At 41.5% G+C, this 23,943-nt stretch overlaps 1 protein-coding gene across 3 annotated transcripts in view; it reads right to left on the bottom strand.

The window, feature by feature from the left end:
* plpp3 (phospholipid phosphatase 3) overlaps positions 1–23,943 on the bottom strand; it is a 67,554-nt gene that overhangs the window by 4,176 nt on the left and 39,435 nt on the right. For all 3 annotated transcript variants that reach the window (XM_063002163.1, XM_063002162.1, XM_063002164.1), the window contains exon 5: positions 11,825–12,001. In XM_063002163.1, coding sequence (XP_062858233.1) covers positions 11,825–12,001 — 177 coding nt within the window. The remainder of the gene's footprint in view (positions 1–11,824; positions 12,002–23,943) is intronic.

Here is a 23,943-nt window from a genome sequence, read left to right as displayed (position 1 = left end):
CACAAACACACACACACACTTGTATTAAGTATTGTACGAGGGTTCTTTAAAACGTTTCCACACTTTTTAAAACTTTATTAAGAATTTAAAAAACAAATGACATCACTTTTCTACATAGTCACCTTCCGATGTATTTTTCTCAGCGTCGTACCAACTTTTTAATGTTTTTGGTTGAGTGCATAGGTACTGATCACATGAAAATCTTCTTCCCCTTAAAGCTTCTTTGAGCGGTCCAAAAGGTGGAAATCAGATGCCACTAAATCCAGACTATAGGCTCTCTCTCAGTCTCTCAGACACGACCAATTACTCCTCCTCCTGCCCTCACTGTTACCAACCAAAATATAAAAGTGCGGAAACTTTTTGAAGATCCCTTGAACTATTATAGTTAGTTATTTCAATTGATTTGTGCATTCATTTTTTTTATTTTTTGCACACTTTGTCAGAAAGTCAGTGAATATGGAGTGTATACTGGACACACGGAGTGTGTGTGCTCCCTGAAAATCAATCACCATCCAACATACACCTACTCATCACTTTCCATTCACTGGTATTTACACTAGCCAATTTACTGACTGATGGTGGAAAGATGACGCAGGAAAGCAACACAAATACACATGCAGCAGCATACATTATTAATTTGATGGTGTACAAAGTTCTATAATGTCATTGTGAACTGATCATGTTAGTAATTATAGTTAAATATAGCTGTGATTTTTCAGTGCCCATATAACAATAGCAAGTTTAACTGTGATAAATGAAAAGTAGATAAACCAGTTGTCTTTTGGTAAGGTTACTATGAAAATCTTATCAGATGACACTACTTCCAAAGTAACTTTTATTTGTTTTTTTTATTAGAATTTTAACGTCATATTTTACACACTTTGGTTAAATTCATTACAGGACAGGTAGTTACTGGTTACACAAGATTCATCAGTTCAACTTCAGTCATGGACAAATGAAAATGTATCTCCAATTCACCTCACTTGCACGTCTTTGGACTTCGGGAGGAAACCGGAGCTCCCGGAGAAAACCCATGCAGACACAGGGAGAACATGCAAACTCCACACAGAAAGGACCCAGACCGCTCCATCTGGGAATGGAGCCCAGGACCTTCTTGCTGTGAGGCGACCCCCCAAAGTAACCTAGCAACACTGGTTGAGAATTACTTCAGTTCCTCACATAGTGCAAAACACTGTAAGGTGTGACAAATCAAATTAATCAAATTAATGTGGGCAGTTGTAGCCTAGTGGTTAAGGTACTGGAGTAGTAATCAAAAGGTTGCTGGTTCAATGCCAGGTTGCCACTGTTGGGCCCTTGGGCAAAGCCCATAATCCTTAGCTGCTTAGATAGTATACGGTCACAGCATTGTAAGTCATAGTGAAATTTCACTATGAGCAAAGTAAAAAGGTACTGGTACTGTACTAGTATTCAGAAGGTTGCTGGTTCAAGCCACACCTCTGCCAGGTTGCCACTGTTGGGCCCTTGAGCAAGGCCCATAACCCACAATTGCTTAGACAGTATGTGGCCACAGTGCTGTAAGTCGCTTTGGATAAAAGTGTCCACTGAATACCAAAAATGTAAACGTAATACAAATTTTACTTTCCTGCAATGAATTACATGCAAATAAAGATTAAGAGCTAAAACACTTTTTCCAAGTAACTGTATGTTATAGAAAGGATAGACAGAGATGGCTTGACACATGCTTCCTGCCATGACAAAGCTGGGTACTGCCCCAGACCAATGCCAGGGTAAATATATGACCTTAAAATGGGATTTCCTCTTTGGGTCTATGACTGATGACTGGGCTCTCACATGACTATTAGTAACTCCACTAGTCTCTTATAAAAAGAAAACAGAATGGGTTTAGTCAGAGCGCAGAGCGATAAGGCAAGTGAGTGATGACCTTGAAAAGCCTGGCACCGTTTATCTCTGTTAACAGTGGACCGGCAGATCCAGTCTCACCCCCTCACACAAAGAGATCTTTTGGGCTTAATGAAGTCGAGTTGTGTTGAAAGAGCCTCTGTATTGAGTGCTAGCAGCCTGACTGTAGATTACATCATGACATTTAACATGCCATTAACACACTAGTGTAAAGGATATGACATCATGAAAATGAAACTGGAATTCATAATGGTCAGGAATTATCTGGATGGATGTCATCATTCCGCTATAATTGTAATGAAAGATCTCATGCAGATGACTTCATAACAGACAGCCTAACACCATGACTCCTGGACTTTGACCCTGGACCCTGTAATGAAGCTTTATCATTTTGGGAGTACTTCCTGTGGTGAGACTCTATGTGAAAGTGCTCGTCCTCAGCACTCTTAGGTCTTTGTGTTGAAAATGCTTCCTCAGCAGCAGGAACCAGTTTTGTCAGTATGTGTCTTAATACGAGAATGTACTGTTTACGTGTGTGTTTATTACTCTCATTAGGACATCCCAAAACAGAGTTGAACACACTTAAAGGCAGAGTTTAAGGTAAAGGGTCTTTAAAAGGTCTATAAATGGACTTTAGGGGCTTTTAAAGTTAACATTAAGGGAATATCTTCTGTAGATCTGACGGTAGGCTTCAGGCTGTAAAGAATCTAAATCAGTCAGGATGTAATATGCTTTTAGTGTTGATTTAGTTAAGGAGTTGGGTGTCAGAAGCTCTCCGCCTTACAGGCAAAAGGGCACAGACGAACACTGCTGCCTGACTCCTGCATGCGGGACAAACTCCGGACAGGCACCTCCATGCAGAATCAACCGGACATGAATACATGGAGTTGGGGACGCCCGGGCAACAGGAAACTGGCCAACGCCTGACGGGACCGCTGACTGGCGGTATATAAATCCAGATGAAGACAACAACGGTGGATCAGGTGTATTTTGCTGCCAAAACAGCCCTGACCCATCGAGGCATGGCCTCCACTAGACCCCTGAAGGTGTGCTGTGGTATCTGACACTAAGATGTTAGCAGCAGATCCTTTAACTCCTGTAAGTTGCGAGGTGGGGCCTCCATGGATCGGACTTGTTTGTCCAGCACATCCCACATTACCATTGTTGGTGCTTTCAGCGGTGGACAGGGGTCAGCATGGGCACCATGACTGATCTGCAGCTATGCAGCTCCATACACAACAAACTGTGATGCACTGTGTATTCTGACACCTTTCTATCAGAACCAGCATTAATTTCTTCAACAATTTGAGCTACAGTAGCTCGTCTGTTGAATCGGACCACACGAGCCAGCCTTCGCTCCCCACATGAAACAATGAGCCTTGACCGCCCATGACCCTGTCGCCGGTTTACCACTGTTCCTTCCTTGGACCACTTTTGATAGATACTGACCACTGCAGACCGGGAACACCTCAGAAGAGCTGCAGTTTTGGAGATGCTCTGACCCAGTTGTCTGTTCCAATGATCTAGTAACAGCTCTTGTGTATAATCGCTATGCTTATGTATATTTTATTTAAAAATTTATAATTTTATCAATTGTATGCATTAAGTTTGCAGACTTTATGTATAGCTGGTGCTTAATTATTTACAGGTTTTTCCATATAAAATGATGATCTGCTTTACCAGTTTGTATTTTACATTACCTACTGCCGAGAGCCAGGAAGCAGCCACCCACAACATTTTGAGTAATTCACAGTAAAACAAATCTTTGCCTACATGGCAGTAAGATGAAACCCCTAAGCACCCAGACTTTACAGCATTTGACTCACACTTACAGTCAGAAAGGAAATGATGGCATTTATTTGTAACATCTTATGCTAAGGGATAATGGAATTTGACCCCAACTTCATTTTAGAACACATGAGCCTTTTAAATTTTGAAAAAAGGCTTGTACGTGGAGATTAATGGCCCCATCGTAGTAAACCTTAGACATAGTGTTAAAAGCCTAATAGCAGACAGGTCTAACTGTGTGGTCTGCTATAGTGCTGGGTGTGCCAGTTCCTAAGTGGTAGATTTAGGGTGGTGATTATGCCTACAAGTGTCTGAGCACATGTCATACACACTGAGGTGCATCTGCGTAAAGCTTGAAACAGCACTGACACATAAGACTGCTCTCCACTTTTTTGGCTACATATGGACTGCCTGATGTGGTACATAAAGAGAGACAAGGCAACGGACAGACATATGAAAGACACTGATAGGATATAAGCATACATATCTTGCTATACACCAGAGAATAATTAAACTGCCTCAAACACTTATCAGTGAAAAACCAGCAGTCTGAAAAAGTGATCGTAACCCTAAAAGCACTACAGGAACGCTGGGATCCTTGAGGTCAGGAAATGTTGAGCGAGACAGAAAGACAAAATGCAGAATTAGAGAGAATAAAAGAGGAAAAGGCAGTTAGTACATTCCTCTCCAGCTGTTTCCATCTCATTTATGCTCAAATTTATGCAGGAAGTACCTCCAGACGGAGGCATGGCTGGTGCTTAACATCAGTCACGCGCAGAAAATAGGTCAGCTTTGCTTCCAAACGGCTAAAGCATTTGTAGATTGTCAAAACGATAATGAGATTTAAGCCTAGATGAGTACATAGCTATTTTTATTACTAGACTGTGATTAAATACACATCTAAAAGTGATTTGTGATTAAAGTGACACAAATCTTGCATGTCTAAGAGGTTCTGTGTGTTTAAAGGGTTTTATAAATGCATTTATCTTTCCATAACCTGTAACCACAGCTTTTTTAAGGTAAGAGGTACAGCTTAACTCCTGGGCATGCTATCAGATAAACTCAGCTGGTGGGTATAGAAATGGGCAATGACTAAATTGGAATAGAAAAGTGGGTTCACAATATTTTTAAGAAGTATTTTTTCAATATACTGTGGCACAGTTGTAGCCTAGAGTAGGGCAGTTGTAGCTTAGCGGTTAAGGTACTGGACTAGTAATCAAAAGGGCGTCGGTTCAAGCCCTACCACTGCAAGATCGCCACTGTTGGGCCCTTAAGCAGGGCCTTAAGCGTCCACTAAATGCCGAAAATGTAAATGTAAATGTGGTACATTGTAACTTGACGTCCCCTAAACTTGAAATCTTCGAAACTTAATGTTCTTCGTCGAGAATTTTGTACCCTTAAACTTGAGTGTTTGCGACTGCCGTTTTGTTCAGCGCTCGGCTTGAGCAGTGCGGTAAAACGTCAAAGTGCGAATATGAGACGAATCTGCATTTGTGTGGTGTGTGGAATAACCGTCAAATCCACTCCAAAAGGATACACCTGTATCTATGTTTAGCTGTATTTTCCTTATGTTTCACTTTTAAACTTGTGTTATAGCTCGGGGTTCTGAGAAATTGTGAGAATCAGCTTTTTCGAGAGAGTCTAAAAAAAGCTTAACGTGACTAAATGTAGTAAAAGAATGACATAGAAACACTAAACGTCTCTTAATTATTACTTCTCATAAGTTCTCTCCACTAATGAAATTCCTCACTCGTTGTTTCAATACAATAAGTCATGTTCAGCTGTGTGTACCACCACACTCCATAGGAGATAACGGCACAGCCAGTGCAAAAGCGATTGTGCCGCTTCTCATGTGAATGCGCCCTTACTAAAATCGCAAAGGACTACGGTATTCCAAGATCAAGCATCTCCATGATTAAGAAGCATAAGGAAACAATAAAGAAGTAAAGGTATTTTCATACAATGGTTTTTAGTTAGATTTCAGTGTTTTTTTTGTGTTGTGTTATTTTAAGTGTATAAGTGTCAAAAACAACCCCATTATTTTATATAAGCCTAAAATATATGCAGGTCCACAGGACCATGGAACGCATTAACAGGTTTCCCATACATCCTAATAGGAAAAAATACCTTGAAACTCAATGCCTTTTAAACTCATCGCCACTCCCAGAACCAAATGACGTTGAGTTTCAAGGTACCACTGTATCTGCTGCACATAATAGTTTCATGCCAGAGGTTTCTTCCACAAATTAACTTCAATTTTGACCAATAGTACAACAGGGGTACCACCAAATGACTTCCAAAATAAGCTGCAAATAAGTGCTCGGCCATAAAATTTTCATCTAATACTTTTCAACCAACTATAAATCAATCTAACAAAAATGGTCGAAACACCTGAATTAAATAATGAGTCATTATTTTTGTTTAGACAGAATAGCAACGTAAAACTGCACCACAGTGGAGAACATGTTTGTTTTCCTAACTCCCAGTCCCAACTTGGTCCCGACTGGACTTAAGAAGAGCTCTTTGGTATGCCAGACAAAACACAAACCAGCCAAATAAGCACTTCTCTTGACATAGATCAGGCCTTCATCTTGGTGGGTATACAGACTGTGTAGGCAGGCTTAGGCTTCTCCATGGACTGAATAATAAACTCGACGGGCTCCACGTCTGGATTTTCCTTTCATCAGGCTCATGCCAGCAGATTGACATAGAAGGCTGTTCTGCGAGCGGTACTCTTGGCTTCCATCTTTCTAAACCATGTGAGCGGATTGGCTGTAATGAGGAGCAGACGCTTAGCCTGTCAGCAGCTTCACGCCACTGCCAAAGCACACCAGAGCTCACCACTTCAAAGCCTGGTGCTATGGTACCAGTACCAGGCTACAGATCCAGACTACATCGTTTTTATACAAGTTTCTACATAACTGACCTGTCTATAAAAGACAAAATCTTGTAATATGCACCAAATGTGTCTTCCCCCAACACTGGCATGAAAAACATTACATTTTTCAATACACATGTTGTGTGTGTGTGACTTGAGTGTCTCCATACTTATGTTTTTACTGTGGTGTTGGATTTTATTGGGACAGTTATCAAATTTATGTAAAATACAGGTACCTTTCAGTCTTTGTTGCTGTGTTGGTTCTGTTTTTGTATTTGTGCTTTGAATTTTATCTGTCTATCTATCTGTCTGTCTTCTGTTTGTCTATGTACTTATGTCTGTCCGCTATGTATGTGTAGTTCTATCTATCTGTCTGTCTGTATTTCTGTCTATTGATCTATCTATCTGTCTGTCTGCCTATCTATTTGTCTGTCTGCCTATCTATATATCTGTCTGTCTGTCTATCTATCTGTCTGTCTGTCTGTCTGTCTGTCTGTCTGTCTGTCTCTCTCTCTATCTATCTATCTATCTATCTATCTATCTATCTATCTATCTATCTATCTATCTATCTATCTGTCTGTCTGTCTTTTCTATCTGTCTGTCTTTTCTATCTATTTGTCTGTCCGTCTGTCCATCTGTCTGTCCGTCTATGTACGTATGTCTGTATAGTTCTATCTATCTATCTATCTATCTATCTATCTATCTATCTATCTATCTATCTATCTATCTATCTATCTATCTATCTATCTATCTATCTATCTATCTATCTATCTATCTATCTGTCTGTCTATCTATCTGTCAGTTCCCCCAACACTGGCATGAAAAACATTACATTTTTCAATACACATGTTGTGTGTGTGTGACTTGAGTGTCTCCATACTTATGTTTTTACTGTGGTGTTGGATTTTATTGGGACAGTTATCAAATTTATGTAAAATACAGGTACCTTTCAGTCTTTGTTGCTGTGTTGGTTCTGTTTTTGTATTTGTGCTTTGAATTTTATCTGTCTATCTATCTGTCTGTCTTCTGTTTGTCTATGTACTTATGTCTGTCCGCTATGTATGTGTAGTTCTATCTATCTGTCTGTCTGTATTTCTGTCTATTGATCTATCTATCTGTCTGTCTGCCTATCTATTTGTCTGTCTGCCTATCTATATATCTGTCTGTCTGTCTATCTATCTATCTGTCTGTCTGTCTGTCTGTCTGTCTCTCTCTCTATCTATCTATCTATCTATCTATCTATCTATCTATCTATCTATCTATCTATCTATCTGTCTGTCTGTCTTTTCTATCTGTCTGTCTTTTCTATCTATTTGTCTGTCCGTCTGTCCATCTGTCTGTCCGTCTATGTACGTATGTCTGTATAGTTCTATCTATCTATCTATCTATCTATCTATCTATCTATCTATCTATCTATCTATCTATCTATCTATCTGTCTGTCTGTCTGTCTATCTGTCTGTCTGTCTGTCTGTCTGTCTGTCTGTCTGTTGATCTGTCTGTCTGTCTGTCTGTCTGTCTATCTATCTATCTATCTATCTATCTATCTGTTGATCTATCTATCTATCTATCTGTCTGTCTGTCTGTCTGTCTGTCTGTCTGTCTGTCTGTCTTTCTTATACTGTTGAATTATTTAGAATTTGGTACGAGGTTTAAAACCCAGCCCATAACAATCATATCATTTATTGTTAGAATGTTCGTGCCATTACAAAATCAAAAGCAGTTATCTGATTATTGTTATATATACTGTGTATTTGGAAAATGCCTTTAAGTATTGTATTACATATTTCACAATCCTGCCCACCCACTGCATCCTCCTAACATGATTAAACATCCCCTCTATATCAGCTGCATATGATTCTCTCTATTCCTGGATGTTCCTTTATATTTCGAGAACAGCCGACCATATGTTGTAGTGATTCATACCACCAGCTCATGTCTGTGTTTTCGTGTCTTCGGTGTTCACGAGCACTGTATGTACGTGCACTCTCCATACGTTTCCACTGAACTCTGGTTATTAGAGATACTCTAATTGGTGGGTTAAAGTGTTTGCAGATGTGTGCGTGTGAAGAGAGAAGAACAAGCAGAGGGCTGAGAGGGGAGTGGGAAAAATTCCAACACACGGGTCATAAAAAACGCATGGGCGCCTTGATTTTTTAGGACTGAGTGTTTTGTTCTGCTTTTCCTTTTCTTTACTGCTGACTTTTTTTATACATGTTTGTATTTTGGCTCACGGATATTCAAGGATAAAATTATATGATAGTTAAAGGTGAGAAACATTTAAAATTTAAGCTAGTAAAATAGTAGTAGAAGATTATATTGTGGTCCTAAGCTAAGACAGGTTGAGAATGAGATGTCTGGAAAATGCATTGTCAGGACCCCAAACCATTAAAACAACGCACTTGAAAAGTGATCACTGGGCAATATAGTCCACCAGATAACGTGGACAGCCTATGGTTGTAAGAGTTTAAATCCCTACCACACCATAGCTTATTTAATTTATATAATTTAATGCTGTGCTTACTATTACTGTCATTATTCTATTCTATTTAACCCTATTTTATATCCAAACTTGAACCGATGTCTAAAAGAAAAAAATAAAGCTGCAAATTTACATTGACATTTTCAGCATTTAGCAGACACTTTTATCCAAAGTGACTTACAGTAATGTGACAGTATACAGTCTGAGCAATTGAGGGTTAAGGGCCTTGCTCAAGGGCCCAACAGCAGCAACCTGGCAGTGGTGGGGTTCGAATCAGCAACCTTCTGATTACTAGTCCAGTACCTTAACCACTAAGCTACAATGTCCATACAAATCAGGCTTTCTTAAAGCTGGCAGGACTAAATACTGAAGTGAATCAGCAGAATTGACTGTTAAGGTCCCAATCATTATAAATTAGCTATTGTACAAGTGTATTACAGCCTTGAACAGCCGAGACATGTTTCTAACACCATCATTAAAGCTCAGACGGTTATTTAAATAGCTGTTTACTAAACTCTAGATGGTTATTTAAATAGTTATTTACTTATAGTGAGAGCCAGCTGATGGTTGGAAGTCTGGTGTCGTATTTGTTCACATCTTACCCCCAGATTTTGGGATATTATGTGAAAACGAGCTAAAAAGTTGGCAACAACTGAATAAAAATATGGTAAGAAATAAAGTGCTAACCACCGACAAGCAACAGATCTGTTTCAGCAACAGATCAGATGCTCTGCCATGGGTTTGCAGCCACCAAGAAGGTATCTGTAAAAACACTTTCTTCTTAGCATGACTAACAATTTCCATGTTACTGTCTAATCAGAAGCAACGCAAATGAGTTTTGGGGCTGGAGAGAGGGGGTTTAGAGCAGATGAGGACATGGGGTAATGGTGCTTTTATGGTCTTATGCCCTGCTGGCTCTTCAGAGATCTGAGATCTACATGTCAGAGTCTGGCTAAGCTGATACATCTTAGCAGTTCCCAAACAAAACCCAAATCTAAATAAAATAATGAGCAAAATTGTTTCTCTGGCATTCGTCCACTTGCTCTGTGTTTTGTCTTCTTCCTCCAATTTCTTTGCCCAGAGTCAATTTTTTCTTAGCATTATCTGGCTTAGCAGAGCAACTCTGATTGATCCAAGCATCTGGCTCTAGCCAAGCAGACATATGTCACAAGTATTATGTGTAGAGATTTCTTCCACTGTTTCTGGACACGTTTGTAGACAAAAAAGGAGAAAGACAGATACACTCTGGTTGATAGAAGAACGTCCTGGTTTGTGTTAAAACCAGACTTCAAATTTCTGTCCTCACTTTAACATAAAGTAAAAAAAATTACCAAAATAATGCAAACCTAACACTGGGTTCAAAAAGATCAAAGAAAATAACAAAACATGCAAATTCTCTATTGAAAGGCTGTGGGTGTGGGGAGAACATGTCGACTTATAAACCCCAGAGTTGTAAAAAAAAAGCAGCTGAAAGATGGAAAAACAATCCCAGAGCCTTTGGCTGCTCTCAGCACGTGGTTTGTGTTTGTGGGCACGACGTCTACTGTTCAAGGCTGCCAACCGTGTGTAAGTGTGCGTAAGCCAAGACTGGTAAAAATACACCGACGCCATCGTTACATAGTGGCAAGATTTAAACCCTTTGTTCTGTTCTGTCACACTGCTCCAGCATTCCTGATCCGATCTTCACTTATGTTTACCTTCTGTGTGGAGTTCACTCTTTGTCCAAAGAGCTGTTTGCTTAAACGTGTCAGTAGATGAATTGGCCGATTTAAATGAAGCTACATTAGGTGTGATTGAATGTAAATGATTAAGAACTTGTGCAAACACACCTGACATTAGATTGATCCTAATCCTAATCATTTGGTATCCTGAAATACAGTCTACAACAGCAGTGCTATTAAATTAAGACATACACCGATCAGCCATAACATTAAAACCACCTCCTTGTTTCTACACTCACTGTTCATTTTATCAGCTCCACTTACCATATAGGAGCACTTTATAGTACTACAATTACTGACTGTAGTCCATCTGTTTCTCTGCATGCTTTGTTAGTCCCCTTTCATGCTGTTCTTCAATGGTCAGGACCACCACAGAGTAGGTATTATTTAGGTGGTGGATCATTCTCAGTGCTGCAGTGACACTGACATGGTGGTGGTGTGTTAGTGTGTGTTGTGCTGGTATGATTGGATAAGACACAGCAATGCTGCTGGAGTTTTTAAACACCTCACTGTCACTGCTGGATTGAGGATAGTCCACCAACCAAAAATATGTCCAGCCAACAGCGCCCCGTGGGCAACGTCCTGTGACCATTGATGAATGTTTCGAAGATGACCAACTCAAACAGCAGCAATAGATGAGCGATCGTCTCTGACTTTACATCTACAAGGTGGACCAACTAAGTATGAGTGTCTAATAGAGTGGACAGTGAGTGGACACGGTATTTAAAACCTCCAGCAGCGCTGCTGTGTCTGATCCACTTATACCAGCACAACACACACTAACACACCACCACCATGTCAGTGTCACTGCAGTGCTGAGAATGATCCACCACCTAAATAATACCTGCTCTGTGGTGGTCCTGACCATTGAAGAACAGAGTAAAAGCAAGTTTAAAAAGTATGTAGAGAAATAGATTAACTACAGTCAGTAATTTTAGAACTTCAAAGTGCTTCTATATGGTAAGTGAAGCTGATCAAATGGACAGTGAGTGTAGAAACAAGGAGGTGATTTTAATGTTATGGTTGATCATTGTTTGTAAGAGAATGTAGAGGCGATAAATATAAAAGTCACTTACTATGCAGTAGGCCACCAGTGCTCCTTGTACAAAGCCAGCGAGTACGTCAGTAGGGTGGTGCTTATGGTCAGAAACACGGGACAGACCAGTGTAGAAGGCCATCATCAGCAAAGTGAACTGGACCAGTGGCCTCAGCAGACGAGCTCCACGCCATGTAAACCGAGACTGAACGTAAAACTGTAAGACACAGAAAGCAGAAATATTAAGGTTAATTAAATAATGGAAGAAGGTACAGTGTATCACAAAAGTGAGTACACCCCTCACATTTCTGCAGATATTTAAGTATATCTTTTCATGGGACAACACTGACAAAATGACACTTTGACACAATGAAAAGTAGTCTGTGTGCAGCTTATATAACAGTGTAAATTTATTCTTCCCTCAAAATAACTCAATATACAGCCATTAATGTCTAAACCACCGGCAACAAAAGTGAGTACACCCCTAAGAGACTACACCCCTAAATGTCCAAATTGAGCACTGCTTGTCATTTTCCCTCCAAAATTTCATGTGATTTGTTAGTGTTACTAGGTCTCAGGTGTTCATAGGGAGCAGGTGTGTTCAATTTAGGAGTACAGCTCTCACACTCTCTCATACTGGTCACTGAAAGTTCCAACATGGCACCTCATGGCAAAGAACTCTCTGAGGATCTTAAAAGACGAATTGTTGCGCTACATGAAGATGGCCAAGTCTACAAGAAGATTGCCAACACCCTGAAACTGAGCTGCAGCACAGTGGCCAAGATCATCCAGCGTTTTAAAAGAGCAGGGTCCACTCAGAACAGACCTCGCGTTGGTCGTCCAAAGAAGCTGAGTGCACGTGCTCAGCGTCACATCCAACTGCTGTCTTTGAAAGATAGGCGCAGGAGTGCTGTCAGCATTGCTGCAGAGATTGAAAAGGCGGGGGGTCAGCCTGTCAGTGCTCAGACCATACGCCGCACACTACATCAAATTGGTCTGCATGGCTGTCACCCCAGAAGGAAGCCTCTTCTGAAGTCTCTACACAAGAAAGCCCGCAAACAGTTTGCTGAAGACATGTCAACAAAGGACATGGATTACTGGAACCATGTCCCATGGTCTGATGAGACCAAGATTAATTTGTTTGGTTCAGATGGTCTCAAGCATGTGTGGCGGCAATCAGGTGAGGAGTACAAAGATAAGTGTGTCATGCCTACAGTCAAGCATGGTGGTGGGAATGCCATGGTCTGGGGCTGCATGAGTGCAGCAGGTGTTGGGGAGTTACATTTCATTGAGGGACACATGAACTCCAATATGTACTGTGAAATACTGAAGCAGAGCATGATCCCCTCCCTCCGGAAACTGGTTCGCAGGGCAGTGTTCCAGCATGATAATGACCCCAAACACACCTCTAAGATGACCACTGCTTTATTAAAGAGGCTGAGGGTAAAGGTGATGGACTGGCCAAGCATGTCTCCAGACCTAAACCCAATAGAACATCTTTGGGGCATCCTCAAGCGGAAGGTGGAGGAGTGCAAAGTCTCGAATATCCGCCAGCTCCGTGATGTCGTCATGGAGGAGTGGAAAAGCATTCCAGTGGCAACCTGTGAAGCTCTGGTAAACTCCATGCCCAGGAGAGTTAAGGCAGTTCTGGGAAATAATGGTGGCCACACAAAATATTGACACTTCAGGAACTTTCACTAAGGGGTGTACTCACTTTTGTTGCCGGTGGTTTAGACATTAATGGCTGTATATTGAGTTATTTTGAGGGAAGAATAAATTTACAATGTTATTTAAGCTGCACACAGACTACTTTTCATTGTGTCAAAGTGTCATTTTGTCAGTGTTGTCCCATGAAAAGATATACTTAAATATCTGCAGAAATGTGAGGGGTGTACTCACTTTTGTGATACACTGTATGTGTGTAGTGATGAGGTTCTATTATTATTTGTTTATTTATTGGGATTTTAACGTCATGTTCTACACACTTTGTTTACATTATTGACAGGACAGGTAGTTACTGGTTACACAAGATTCATCAGGTTAAGTCTTTAATGCCAAAAACAGTCTTTGGACTGTAGGAGGAAACTGGAGCTCCCAGAGGAAACCCATGCAGACACGGGGACAACATGCAAACTCCACACAGAAAGGACCCAGACGGCTCCACCTGGGAATCAAACCCAGGACCACCGTGCCGGCTCAGTTCTATGATTAGGGTAAGTTAAGTAAATTAATACATAAGCATCTGACTATAAATGTTGCATAGTAAACGGTCCACGTTGGAGCTGTACAAGCAATATCCTGTAGATCTGACTCAAACACACAATCTGATTGGTTACTTAAAGAGCATCAAAGCTGTGAAACTCCACAACCGAACCCTTCTAACCATGTGAGACCACTCAGTTCTAAATAAACCTGCATCAGCAGGGAAGTGGAAGGTCCAGCAGTCATTGACTGTTTCTAGTAAGTGTACAAACATGGCAACCAGCTGTACAAACACAGCAAAATACAAACACGCTTAGACATACATAGTAGGTGTAAGCTTTAAACATGCACCTATCACTCTGATGCTTTTAATACTACATGACCCTTTCAAAAACAGGAACCCTAATTTGTAGCAAGAAACAACAGAACTAAGATGAGAAAGTGATGATGAGGAAAAGGAGGGTGAGGGTCAGTAAACAGATGATGCGGCGAGGCAAAAAAAGAGCCCCGACACTCCCAAACCCTTTGCAGACAGGTCAATGTAAACACCATTTATTTCCTGCCTTCTCCATCCCAACCCCGCACATCCATCGGCAGCTTCCCGAAGAACAACTTCCCGTACGCACGACACCGAGGTGAACTGTTAACTATCATACCCACAAAGTCAGACAGGAACAGACACGGTCTGAAGTAACCGAAGAACAAAATGTCAGACCAAATAAACAATACATTATGGAGATTGTCAGCTTAGGTGTGGACCAAATCAGCTTAGTCTTCCTGAACGATTTGTCATTAACATTCTGGCCATTGTGTTAGTATCAGAAGGAAGGGATCCCTCCCTAAAGATGTGTGGTTTGTAGAGTTTTCTCACCGAAGAAAGTTCTCAGGTGAGGCCAGGATGTGTGCATTAACGCAGCACATACTAAGATGGAAAATACGGAATCCATAGAGTTATTTTACAGTATTTTACAGTAAAGCACTTCTTGGAGGGCCTTATACCAGTGGTTCTCAACCAGTAGGCTGTTGGATTTAATTGAGAAGGGTGAAATAGGCTGTTGGCGTATGGGATATTTCTTGTGATGTCATATAGATCTATTTTAAACATCCTATAGCCTACAATAGGTGTTTAAAATTGGACACACATTTGATTTGCCCACTACAAAAGTGCAAAAGTCAATGGACGGCGTCTATGACTCCGATTGAGTTGTTGGTGCAGATCACTATATCTTTTGTCATCCTTGCTAAAAGTGTGTGGGGGAGGGGAGATTACCAACTCAAACAGCAGCAATAGATGAGCGATCATCTCTGACTTTACATCTACAAGGTGGACCAACTAGGTAGGAGTGTCTAATAGAGTGGACAGTGAGTGGAGTGCCTTAGACTGCCAGTAATAATAGTAATAATCATCATTATCATGGCCAATGTCTGCACGCCACTTAAAGTCTGTAAGCCCAAACTGGCAAATTATGGAAGCAGGGCTATAGAGTCACCAACAATCATAAAGTATATGCTATTTCCAGATAAGTCATGACAAAGTATTAACCATCTGGCCAATGGCGACACAGTGCACAGTGTGTAGTGCTGTCACTTCACAGCAAGAAGGGCCTGGGTTTAATTCCCCTTTATATTTAGAGTCTGCATGTTCTCCTTGTATCTGTGTGGGTTTCCTCTGGGTGCTCCGGTTTCCTCCCACAAGTCCAAAGACATGCAGTCAGGCCAGTTAAAACTACTGAGATTGCCCTAAGTGTGAGTATGTGTGTATGTTTGCCCTGTGATGGACTGACAAACTGTCCGGGGTGTTTCCCACCTTTTGCACAATGAATCAGACTCACTGTGACTCTGACCAGAGTAAAGATGTGGTGTAACAGCCAGTGAATGAATGAAGGAATAATAAATTAATGTTTATTAGGATTTTACCATCATTTGTTTACACTTTGGTAAAATTTATGACAGGATAGGTAGTTAGTAGTTTACAAATGAATGAATGGATGAATGAACAAACCTTGTGGCCACTTTTATTAGTAATATAATGAAAGAACTGCTTGATTTGAATGACTAAATATATTTTAAGGTAGCTGTTCTATAGTGGTTTAAGTTAGCACTTTACTCTACATGTGGGCTCAGCTATCATATAAATGAACTGGAAAATAGGAACTGGTAGAGGACGTAGGAAAATCATCATCATATCACCCTGCGGTGGTACGTATATGTGCAGGAAAATTTACAAGATTTTACATGCAAAAAATAGCCCGCACGGTCCCGTTCTAATCAGATCTGCTAATCCGCCATTCAATACAGCCTGAGGCTAAACAGTGATAAGAAGATAAGTGTGAGTGAGAATGTGTTGGTGGGATGGACGTTAACCAGCACCCTCTGCATCCCAGACAGATTAAATTGCAATCACTAACACTAAGCTATTATCCAGTCTTGTTAGGGCATAAATGTGGGGGCTTACAAAAAACCCAAACAGATATTACTACATCCTGACTCATCCTGACTGGTTTAAAACATACATCTCAGTCTTATTTGTTTCTGAAAGTCTTTCCTACAAGCTTCAACCAGGTTCTTTAAGAAATACAACAATACAAATGAATATCCCAGTTAAGAAGAGGAAATTAGAAGAAGGTCTTTATTTGTTATATATACTTACTGTATATGTGTGTACAGAACAATAAAATGTTTGTTTGGAAGCTGGGGTCAGAGCGCAGGGTAGGCCATTGTACGGCGCCCCTGGAGCAGCCAGGGTTAAGGGCCTTGCCCAATGGCTGCACAACAGTGGCTGCATAGCAGAGCCTGAGGTTGACAATCTGCCAATTAATAGCCCAAAGCTCTACCCACTAAACTACTATTGTCCTCAAAATCAGGGGACAATGAGAACGCAGTTATACAGTCAAGATTCCCACATTTGGGGGAATTCACAGGGGTCAGCACAAATGTCATGCAATGGCTGATCCTTGGTCTGGGTGAACCACCTACTTGATCATGGTCTCGCCAGACAGCATTGATAGAATTAAATATGCATTATTTGCATATTAACCAGATCTCTACCTGAAATAAGGTTACAGGTAAATTTGTATTAAACTGTTAAGATATACAGTAGTATAGGGATCAGGGTTCAAACCTTGCCTCAGGTCATGTCTATGAGGAGCTTTTTGTCCTTTGCTCCCAACCCACCACAACCCTGATTTGGGTTGAATTGGGTCTGGCTATCCCTGAATCACTGGACGCAATGCAGTAATCCATCACCAATCCATCACTGAGCCTTGTCTGTCTGTCTTTAAACATTTCAAAACTGACTAAAACAGACCAAAATACTCATTTCATATGTAGAGTCTTGCCTTGAAAGGTCAATATTAGAGCAATCTCCATTTTTTACTAAATGACTGAATTTATTGCAGCATTTTTATTAGCTCCAAACTCTGCTTTAATGGTTTCTCTACTTTCTCCCATCATTTAACCACTGACATCTCGTAAAAAGCACATATACCAAGTTAAATCGCCCACAAATTTGAATCAAGCAACATTAAACGTCATTGTGTTTTTCTGTCCTGTTCCAACTGAGCTCCAGTATTGGCAGCCAGAGACAACTAAGGGATATTTGAACCCAAAATTATTTAAAACTGCTGACTTGCAAATAACTGTCGATCCTCAGAAAAACAAAATGTACACAGAAGAATTAAAAACAAACGTGTAAGTAAAGTATTGGAACACATTCTCGTGAAAACTTGATGCAGCTTTGCAGAAAGCTTACGGTCCAAAGAATGTGGTCTGTGGAGAATATTTTAGACAATGAGTCAGAAAGAATAGTCATAAAAAGTGAGAAAACAAGTGCTGGAAGTCTTTATGGGAACATCCTGCTATAAAGAGAAAAACTTCACTTGTGGTGGAACAAAACGACTCTTGAGAATGACCTTTCTTTGTGGTCGGCTTTCAGTCCAGAGCCTATTTAAAGGCTACATTTAATGAGACAATCACAATGCATATTAATAAACAGAGCATTGATGTTTAGAGGCTTCATCATAGTTCAGTTTATCCTTCTAATGCTGCTGAAGTCAGATGAATTGTCAAATTGTGGGAGAGCTAACAGCTCTGGCTCTCTCCCCTGCTGGCTATCATTCCATGCTGGAATGCTGCAGATTTCCCTTTGAATATAAACAACTGACCACAAAACAAACAAGTCATGCAGAGCCTTGGGGTAGAATGCACTGATTTACACACACACAGAGACACATTGGAGAGGAATGTAGCACAACTAACCAGCCCCAAACCACATCTCACGGGAAGACTGAGCGTATAAATCTGTATATGAGGCAAAAAAGATCAAACATCAGCAGTTAGGCAGCAAATCTCCCAACCGCATAAAGTTATAGTCCAGAGCTTTCCAACCATCAACCTACAGGATGCTGGGTAGTTTGTGCAACAATTTCACGGTAAGGGGATTGATAGTATAAAAATAAAAATTTGAATAAGTAGCAGACTGGCACCCTACCACTGAACCATTACGGCATATAAACATGTTGGCATGTCTATCAAGATTTAAAGAAGGCTTTTGGAACTGGTAAATAGTTCGTAAAACTGGTAAATAAATGGAATGCATGTATTTTTATTCTTAACAAATGTTTTTCATGAATTAGCAGTGAAGTGGCAGTGATAGCTCAGTGGTTAAGGTGCTGGACTAGTAAACAGAAGGTTGCCGGTTCAAGCCCCGCCACCACCAAGTTGCCACTGTTGGGTCCCTGAGCAAGGCCCTTAACCCTCATTGCTCATCGTGTTCAGCTCATAGTGTAAGTCGCTTTGGATAAAAGCGTCTGCTAAATGCTGAAAATGTAAATGAATTAACTGCATAGTATATATTTACTAGAAGAGTCTTCAGAAATCTGACATAAAATGATGCTGTTTTAAATGCAGAATGGCTTAGTCCTGGAGTTGGAAAATGAATAATTTTATGTGTATCATTTTAATAATGAAATTAGGCGCCCAGGTGGCTATTCCGCTAGCACACCAGTGCCGAGATTCTGAACTCCTCGGGTTCAAAACTCGATGTTGCCACCGGTCGGCTGGGAGCCATCTGGCGGGAATAATTGGCAGTGCCTGAAGCAGATAATAATTGGCCCCCATATCTGTGGGCAGATCTGGGTCTTCATACACAGTGTAAGGACCCTGATTGGCGGAAGAGACGCCTGTGCAGAATGCAGAGGCGAGAAGAGAAGGGTTGTGCACATGTTGGAAAAGGCGTGTGCCTGGGCGAGTATTTTGGTCCAGTAAAGACCTTTCAGTGGACCATCCCTCTTCGCACACAGCAATTCCAAGAGCTGATAACAGAGTGCATCTGAAGACACACTCTTCCGAACTTAGATACAGCTCTGGCCTATCAGGGCTCAGATAAAGTCCGAGTAACGAAGATGCTCCTTGTGGTGTTTGAAGCCCTTGATCTCCACTGGAAGCTGGGTGTGGATATTAGACAAAGTGAGTCCCTGATACTCTTATCCCGGAGTGCGGTGTCACACATACACACAGCCACATAAGACATAACACACTCATCCAGCAGATAACATGCTTTGTCTTCCTGATATGCTCTTTCCGTGCCTGCAGGCGGGTGGATTACCCCATGTGATAAGCGCTGAGTGAAAGAAAACGAACACTCTGACTGGCGCAGTGGAAAATTAAACCGCTATTTTTCAACCTGCATGGTTGCTTTTCGTCTAGTGAGTCTCTGGATGAGCATTAAACCCATGTGTAGTAAAAATTTAGACCCAGTGTTAGAACCTCCTGCCCTGTTTGGGCGGATGCCACTGCAGGTGCAATGGAAAAGTAAAGAGACGAGGAAAGTGGAGAAACAAAAACAGAGAAATTGAACTCATTTGGCTGGAAGAAAGTGTGGAAGAGACCGGTCCATGTCAAACCATTATTTTAACGTCATTCAATCATTTCCAATATGGTGAAATTTAAGTGTGGAATAATATAAACCTAAAATTTGGTAGTTCTTTAATATGCTCATAATAGCAATACAATTACTGACTGTAGTACATCTGTTTCTCTGTATGCTTTGTTAGCCCCCTTTCATGCTGTTCTTCAATGATCAGGACTCTCCCAGGATCACTAAAGAGCAGGTATTATTTGGGTGGTGGGTCATTCTTAGCACTGCAGTGACACTGGTATGAGTGGATAAGACACAGCAATACTTATGGAGTTTTTAAAAACCTCACTGTCCCTGCTGGACTGAGAATAGTCCACCAACCAAATAAATCCAGCCAACAGCGCCCCGTGGGCAGCATCCTGTGACCACTGATGAAGGTCTAGAAGATGACCAACTCAAACAGCAGCAATAGATGGGCGATCGTCTCTGACTTTACATCTACAAGGTGGACCAACTAGGTAGAAGAGTCTAATAGTGTGGACAGTGGGTGGACACTCATACCAGCACAACACACACTAACACACCACAACCATGTCAGTGTCACTGCAGTGCTTAGAATGATCCACCACTTAAATAATACCTACTCTGTGGGGGTCCTGACCATTGAAGAACAGCATAAAAGGGGGCTAACAAAGCATGTAGAGAAACAGATGGACTACAGTCAGTAATTGTAGAACTACAAAGTGCTTCTATATGGTAAGTGGAGCTAATAAACTAGACAGTGAGTGCAGAAATAAGGAGGTGGTTTTAATGTTATGCCTGATCAGTGTATATTATTTTGTCCTACTCCTAGGAGGTCAGGCTTAAAAACAGTAACACGGTCAATTAAACTCACTTTCAACAAGACCACAAAATTGAAAGTAATGACACAGGTTGATATTCTGTACGCTCCCTGAACCTCACTGCATCACAAATTCCATCTTAGTCCTTTGCTGAGAACAGTGTTTGGGTTCTCTCAGCTGTATCCTGTGATTTCCTTACTCTAGCAGCTGACTTGTGTGGTTTGGACACTGCTTTGATTCCTCTTACTGCCTCAATCCAGAACACGAGTTGTGAAGCTGGAGGTTAGTAAAAGGCTAGAAATAACCTAATCACGGGGCAAAATCTTAAGACACGGCTTTGCCAGCACACACAAAACACAAATATACTGCCTAAAGTTGTTAATCATCATGCTGGTTCGAATTTCTAATAAAATACAATGAACTGTGCCCAGGATATTCCACTAGCACACCAGCGCTAGGATTCTCAGCTCTGCTACCGGTCATCTAGGCAACCCTTAGCAGACACAGTTGGTAAGCACAGCCTGCAGCACTGGGTGGTAAAAGACCGGACTAAAAAGGGGGTGGAGGCCGCTCAGGTGGCGCAGCGGTAAAAAGACACGCTGCAACCAGAGCTGGATTCTGAGTACCTCGTATCGAATCCAGCTCTGCCTCACCTGTTCGAGGCTGAGTGGCTGTATGAGCAACGATTGGCCGGTTGCTCAGTTGGGGGGTAGGACAAAGAACTGGATGTGGGTCTCTCTCTGTCAGAATGCGATTACGACCTCTGCCGGCTGATTAGAGGCGCCTGCACAGAGATGAGGAAGAGTGCCCTTAGGGCGTGTCTCTCCGCATGCAACGCTAGGTGGCACCAAACTCATCAATGTGTGGGTGGCAAAAATGCATCCGGCTGCTGCCCATGTTTCGGAGGGGATATGGGTTAGCTTCGATCTCCTCGGTCAGGGTAGGGTTCGGCATAGACAGAGAGGAAGCACGATGCAAATTGAACAATTGGATGCGCTAAAAGGGGGAGAAAAAGGTGAAAAATAAAAAGCAAAAAAAAGGGGGCGGGGTGGAGTTGTCGACGCTCTGTAACAACCCTGGCTAGTAGCTTGAGGTGCCTGTACAGAAGTGGATAAATGCAGAAATCAGTGTGTAACTGGTCTCACACATGAATCAACCGAAGTATGGGCGAATAAGAGCGGGTCGTGGACTGCACATGTGTCGAAGGGAGCATTTGTCCTTAGACGCGACTGGAGTCCCCAGTAGCGGAAGACTTATTGGCAATGCCATTGGTCTCACCCCAAAACTGGTTTGACAAGGGAAAGAAGAAGCAATGTAAGTTTAGGCACAACTGCTAAGACGTGGGAAAAGGACACTAGCTTTGTGTTACCTAGTACCAATGATATAATATGTAAGTCTTGATTTAGTACTGGAGTCTTTGACTTGGACTTACTGTATCTTTGCCCTGAAAGTTAACCTGAAGAGTCTCGCTGATCATTTAAAAAAAATAATGGCAACCACTTTATATAAGCAAGACCTTGTATAAAGAACCTAATTTGATCTTAAGTCCAAACTTGAAAAGCAGATATGACTTAAATCTAAACTTGAAAGCTGCTGACTTGACACTTAAGGCTAGATTTGAACCCGAATGAATACACACTACACCCCATTGAATAGTGCACTGCACACTACAATCAGTGGCCAATAGATATAGTCTCACAATATAGTCTTACAGAATATAATAAAATGTTCTTGGAGGATGCAGGGAGCATGAAAGACCAGCCAGATCAGTTTCTAGTTTCAGACCACATGGAAACTTTTGCACCTCCACAAAATGGGCTGGCAGCTGAAAAGTGAGGCTGAAAAATGTGAAATGTGCAGCTGGCATTAAGAACAAAGGTTTTAATTACACTGCTTCATAGCCACTGGCGACTTCACTGGAGGACTGATCCTCCGCTGATGTAGAGGGAAACTGATAAAATCTAACATAATACACTGTAAGGATGTTTACTATACTCTACCAAATAAAAATGTCTGTGAAAACCAGGACACCTAAGAGCCTAATGGAGTTAACAAGAGAAGATAGTGGGGGGTGAAGGGGATTCCTGGCAGACTGGTTTAAAGCTAATGTAAATAGATAGGAAAAAGTGACAGTAAGGGGTGGGGTCCATATCATGCTGTCACTGATTCTCAGAGAGTAGACAAAGATATTACAATATAAAACAATATATAGCATGTTATGTCTATCAGTGCATCTTGTTTATTACTCCGTGTATTCTCCACCTCGTTACTTAAGATATTTTTTGCTCACTGCTTATTATATACAGTATGTGCACATTGTATGTACACCAATTAGGCATAACATTATGGCCACCTTCCTAATATTGTGTTGGTCCCCCTTTTGCTGCCAAAACAGCCCTGATCTGTCGAAGCATGGACTCCACTAGACCCCTGAAGGTGTGCTGTGGTATTTGGCACCAAGTTGTTAGCAGCAGATCCTTAAACTCCTGTAAGTTATGAGGTGAGGCCTCCATGGATCAGACTTGTTTGTCCAGCACATCCCACAGATGCTCGATTGGATTGAGATCTGGGGAACATGGAGGCCAAGTCAACACCTCAAACTCGTTGTTGGGCTCCTCAAACCATTCCTGAACCATTTTTGCTTTGTGGCAGGACGCATTATCCTGCTGAAAGTGGCCACAGCCATCAGGGAATACAACGTGTTCCCCAGGTAAGCGATGCACACGCACTCGCCCATCAGAACAGGCCACCTTCTTCCATTGCTCCATGGTCCAGTTCCGATGCACAAGTCAGCATGGGCACCCTGACTGGTCTGCGGATATGCAGCCATATACACAACAAACTGCGATGCACTGTGTATTCTGACACCTTTCTATCAGAACCAGCATTAACTTCTCCCGCAGTTTGAGCTACAGTAGCTCGTCTGTTGGATCGAACCACACAGGCCAGCCTTCGCTCCCCACGTGCATCTATGAGCCTTGGCCGCCCATGACTCTGTCGCCGGTTTACCACTGTTCCTTTCTTGAGGCACATTTGATAGATACTGTCCACTGCAGACCGGGAACACCCCACAAGAGCTGCAGTTTTGGAGATGCTCTGACCCAGTCGACTAGCCATCACAATTTGGCCCTTGTCAAACTCAAATGCTTACGCTTGTTTGATTTGATTTGATTTGATTTTATTGAACCATTTCATATTTTATAAATAGATACAATACCTCCTATAAAAAACTGAAACAGTCAGGGATAACACAAAAAG

The sequence above is a fragment of the Trichomycterus rosablanca genome, chromosome 9, assembly GCF_030014385.1.
Source record: "Trichomycterus rosablanca isolate fTriRos1 chromosome 9, fTriRos1.hap1, whole genome shotgun sequence".
Classification (NCBI taxonomy): domain Eukaryota; kingdom Metazoa; phylum Chordata; class Actinopteri; order Siluriformes; family Trichomycteridae; genus Trichomycterus; species Trichomycterus rosablanca.
This window is presented reverse-complemented; position numbering and strand designations above follow the sequence as displayed.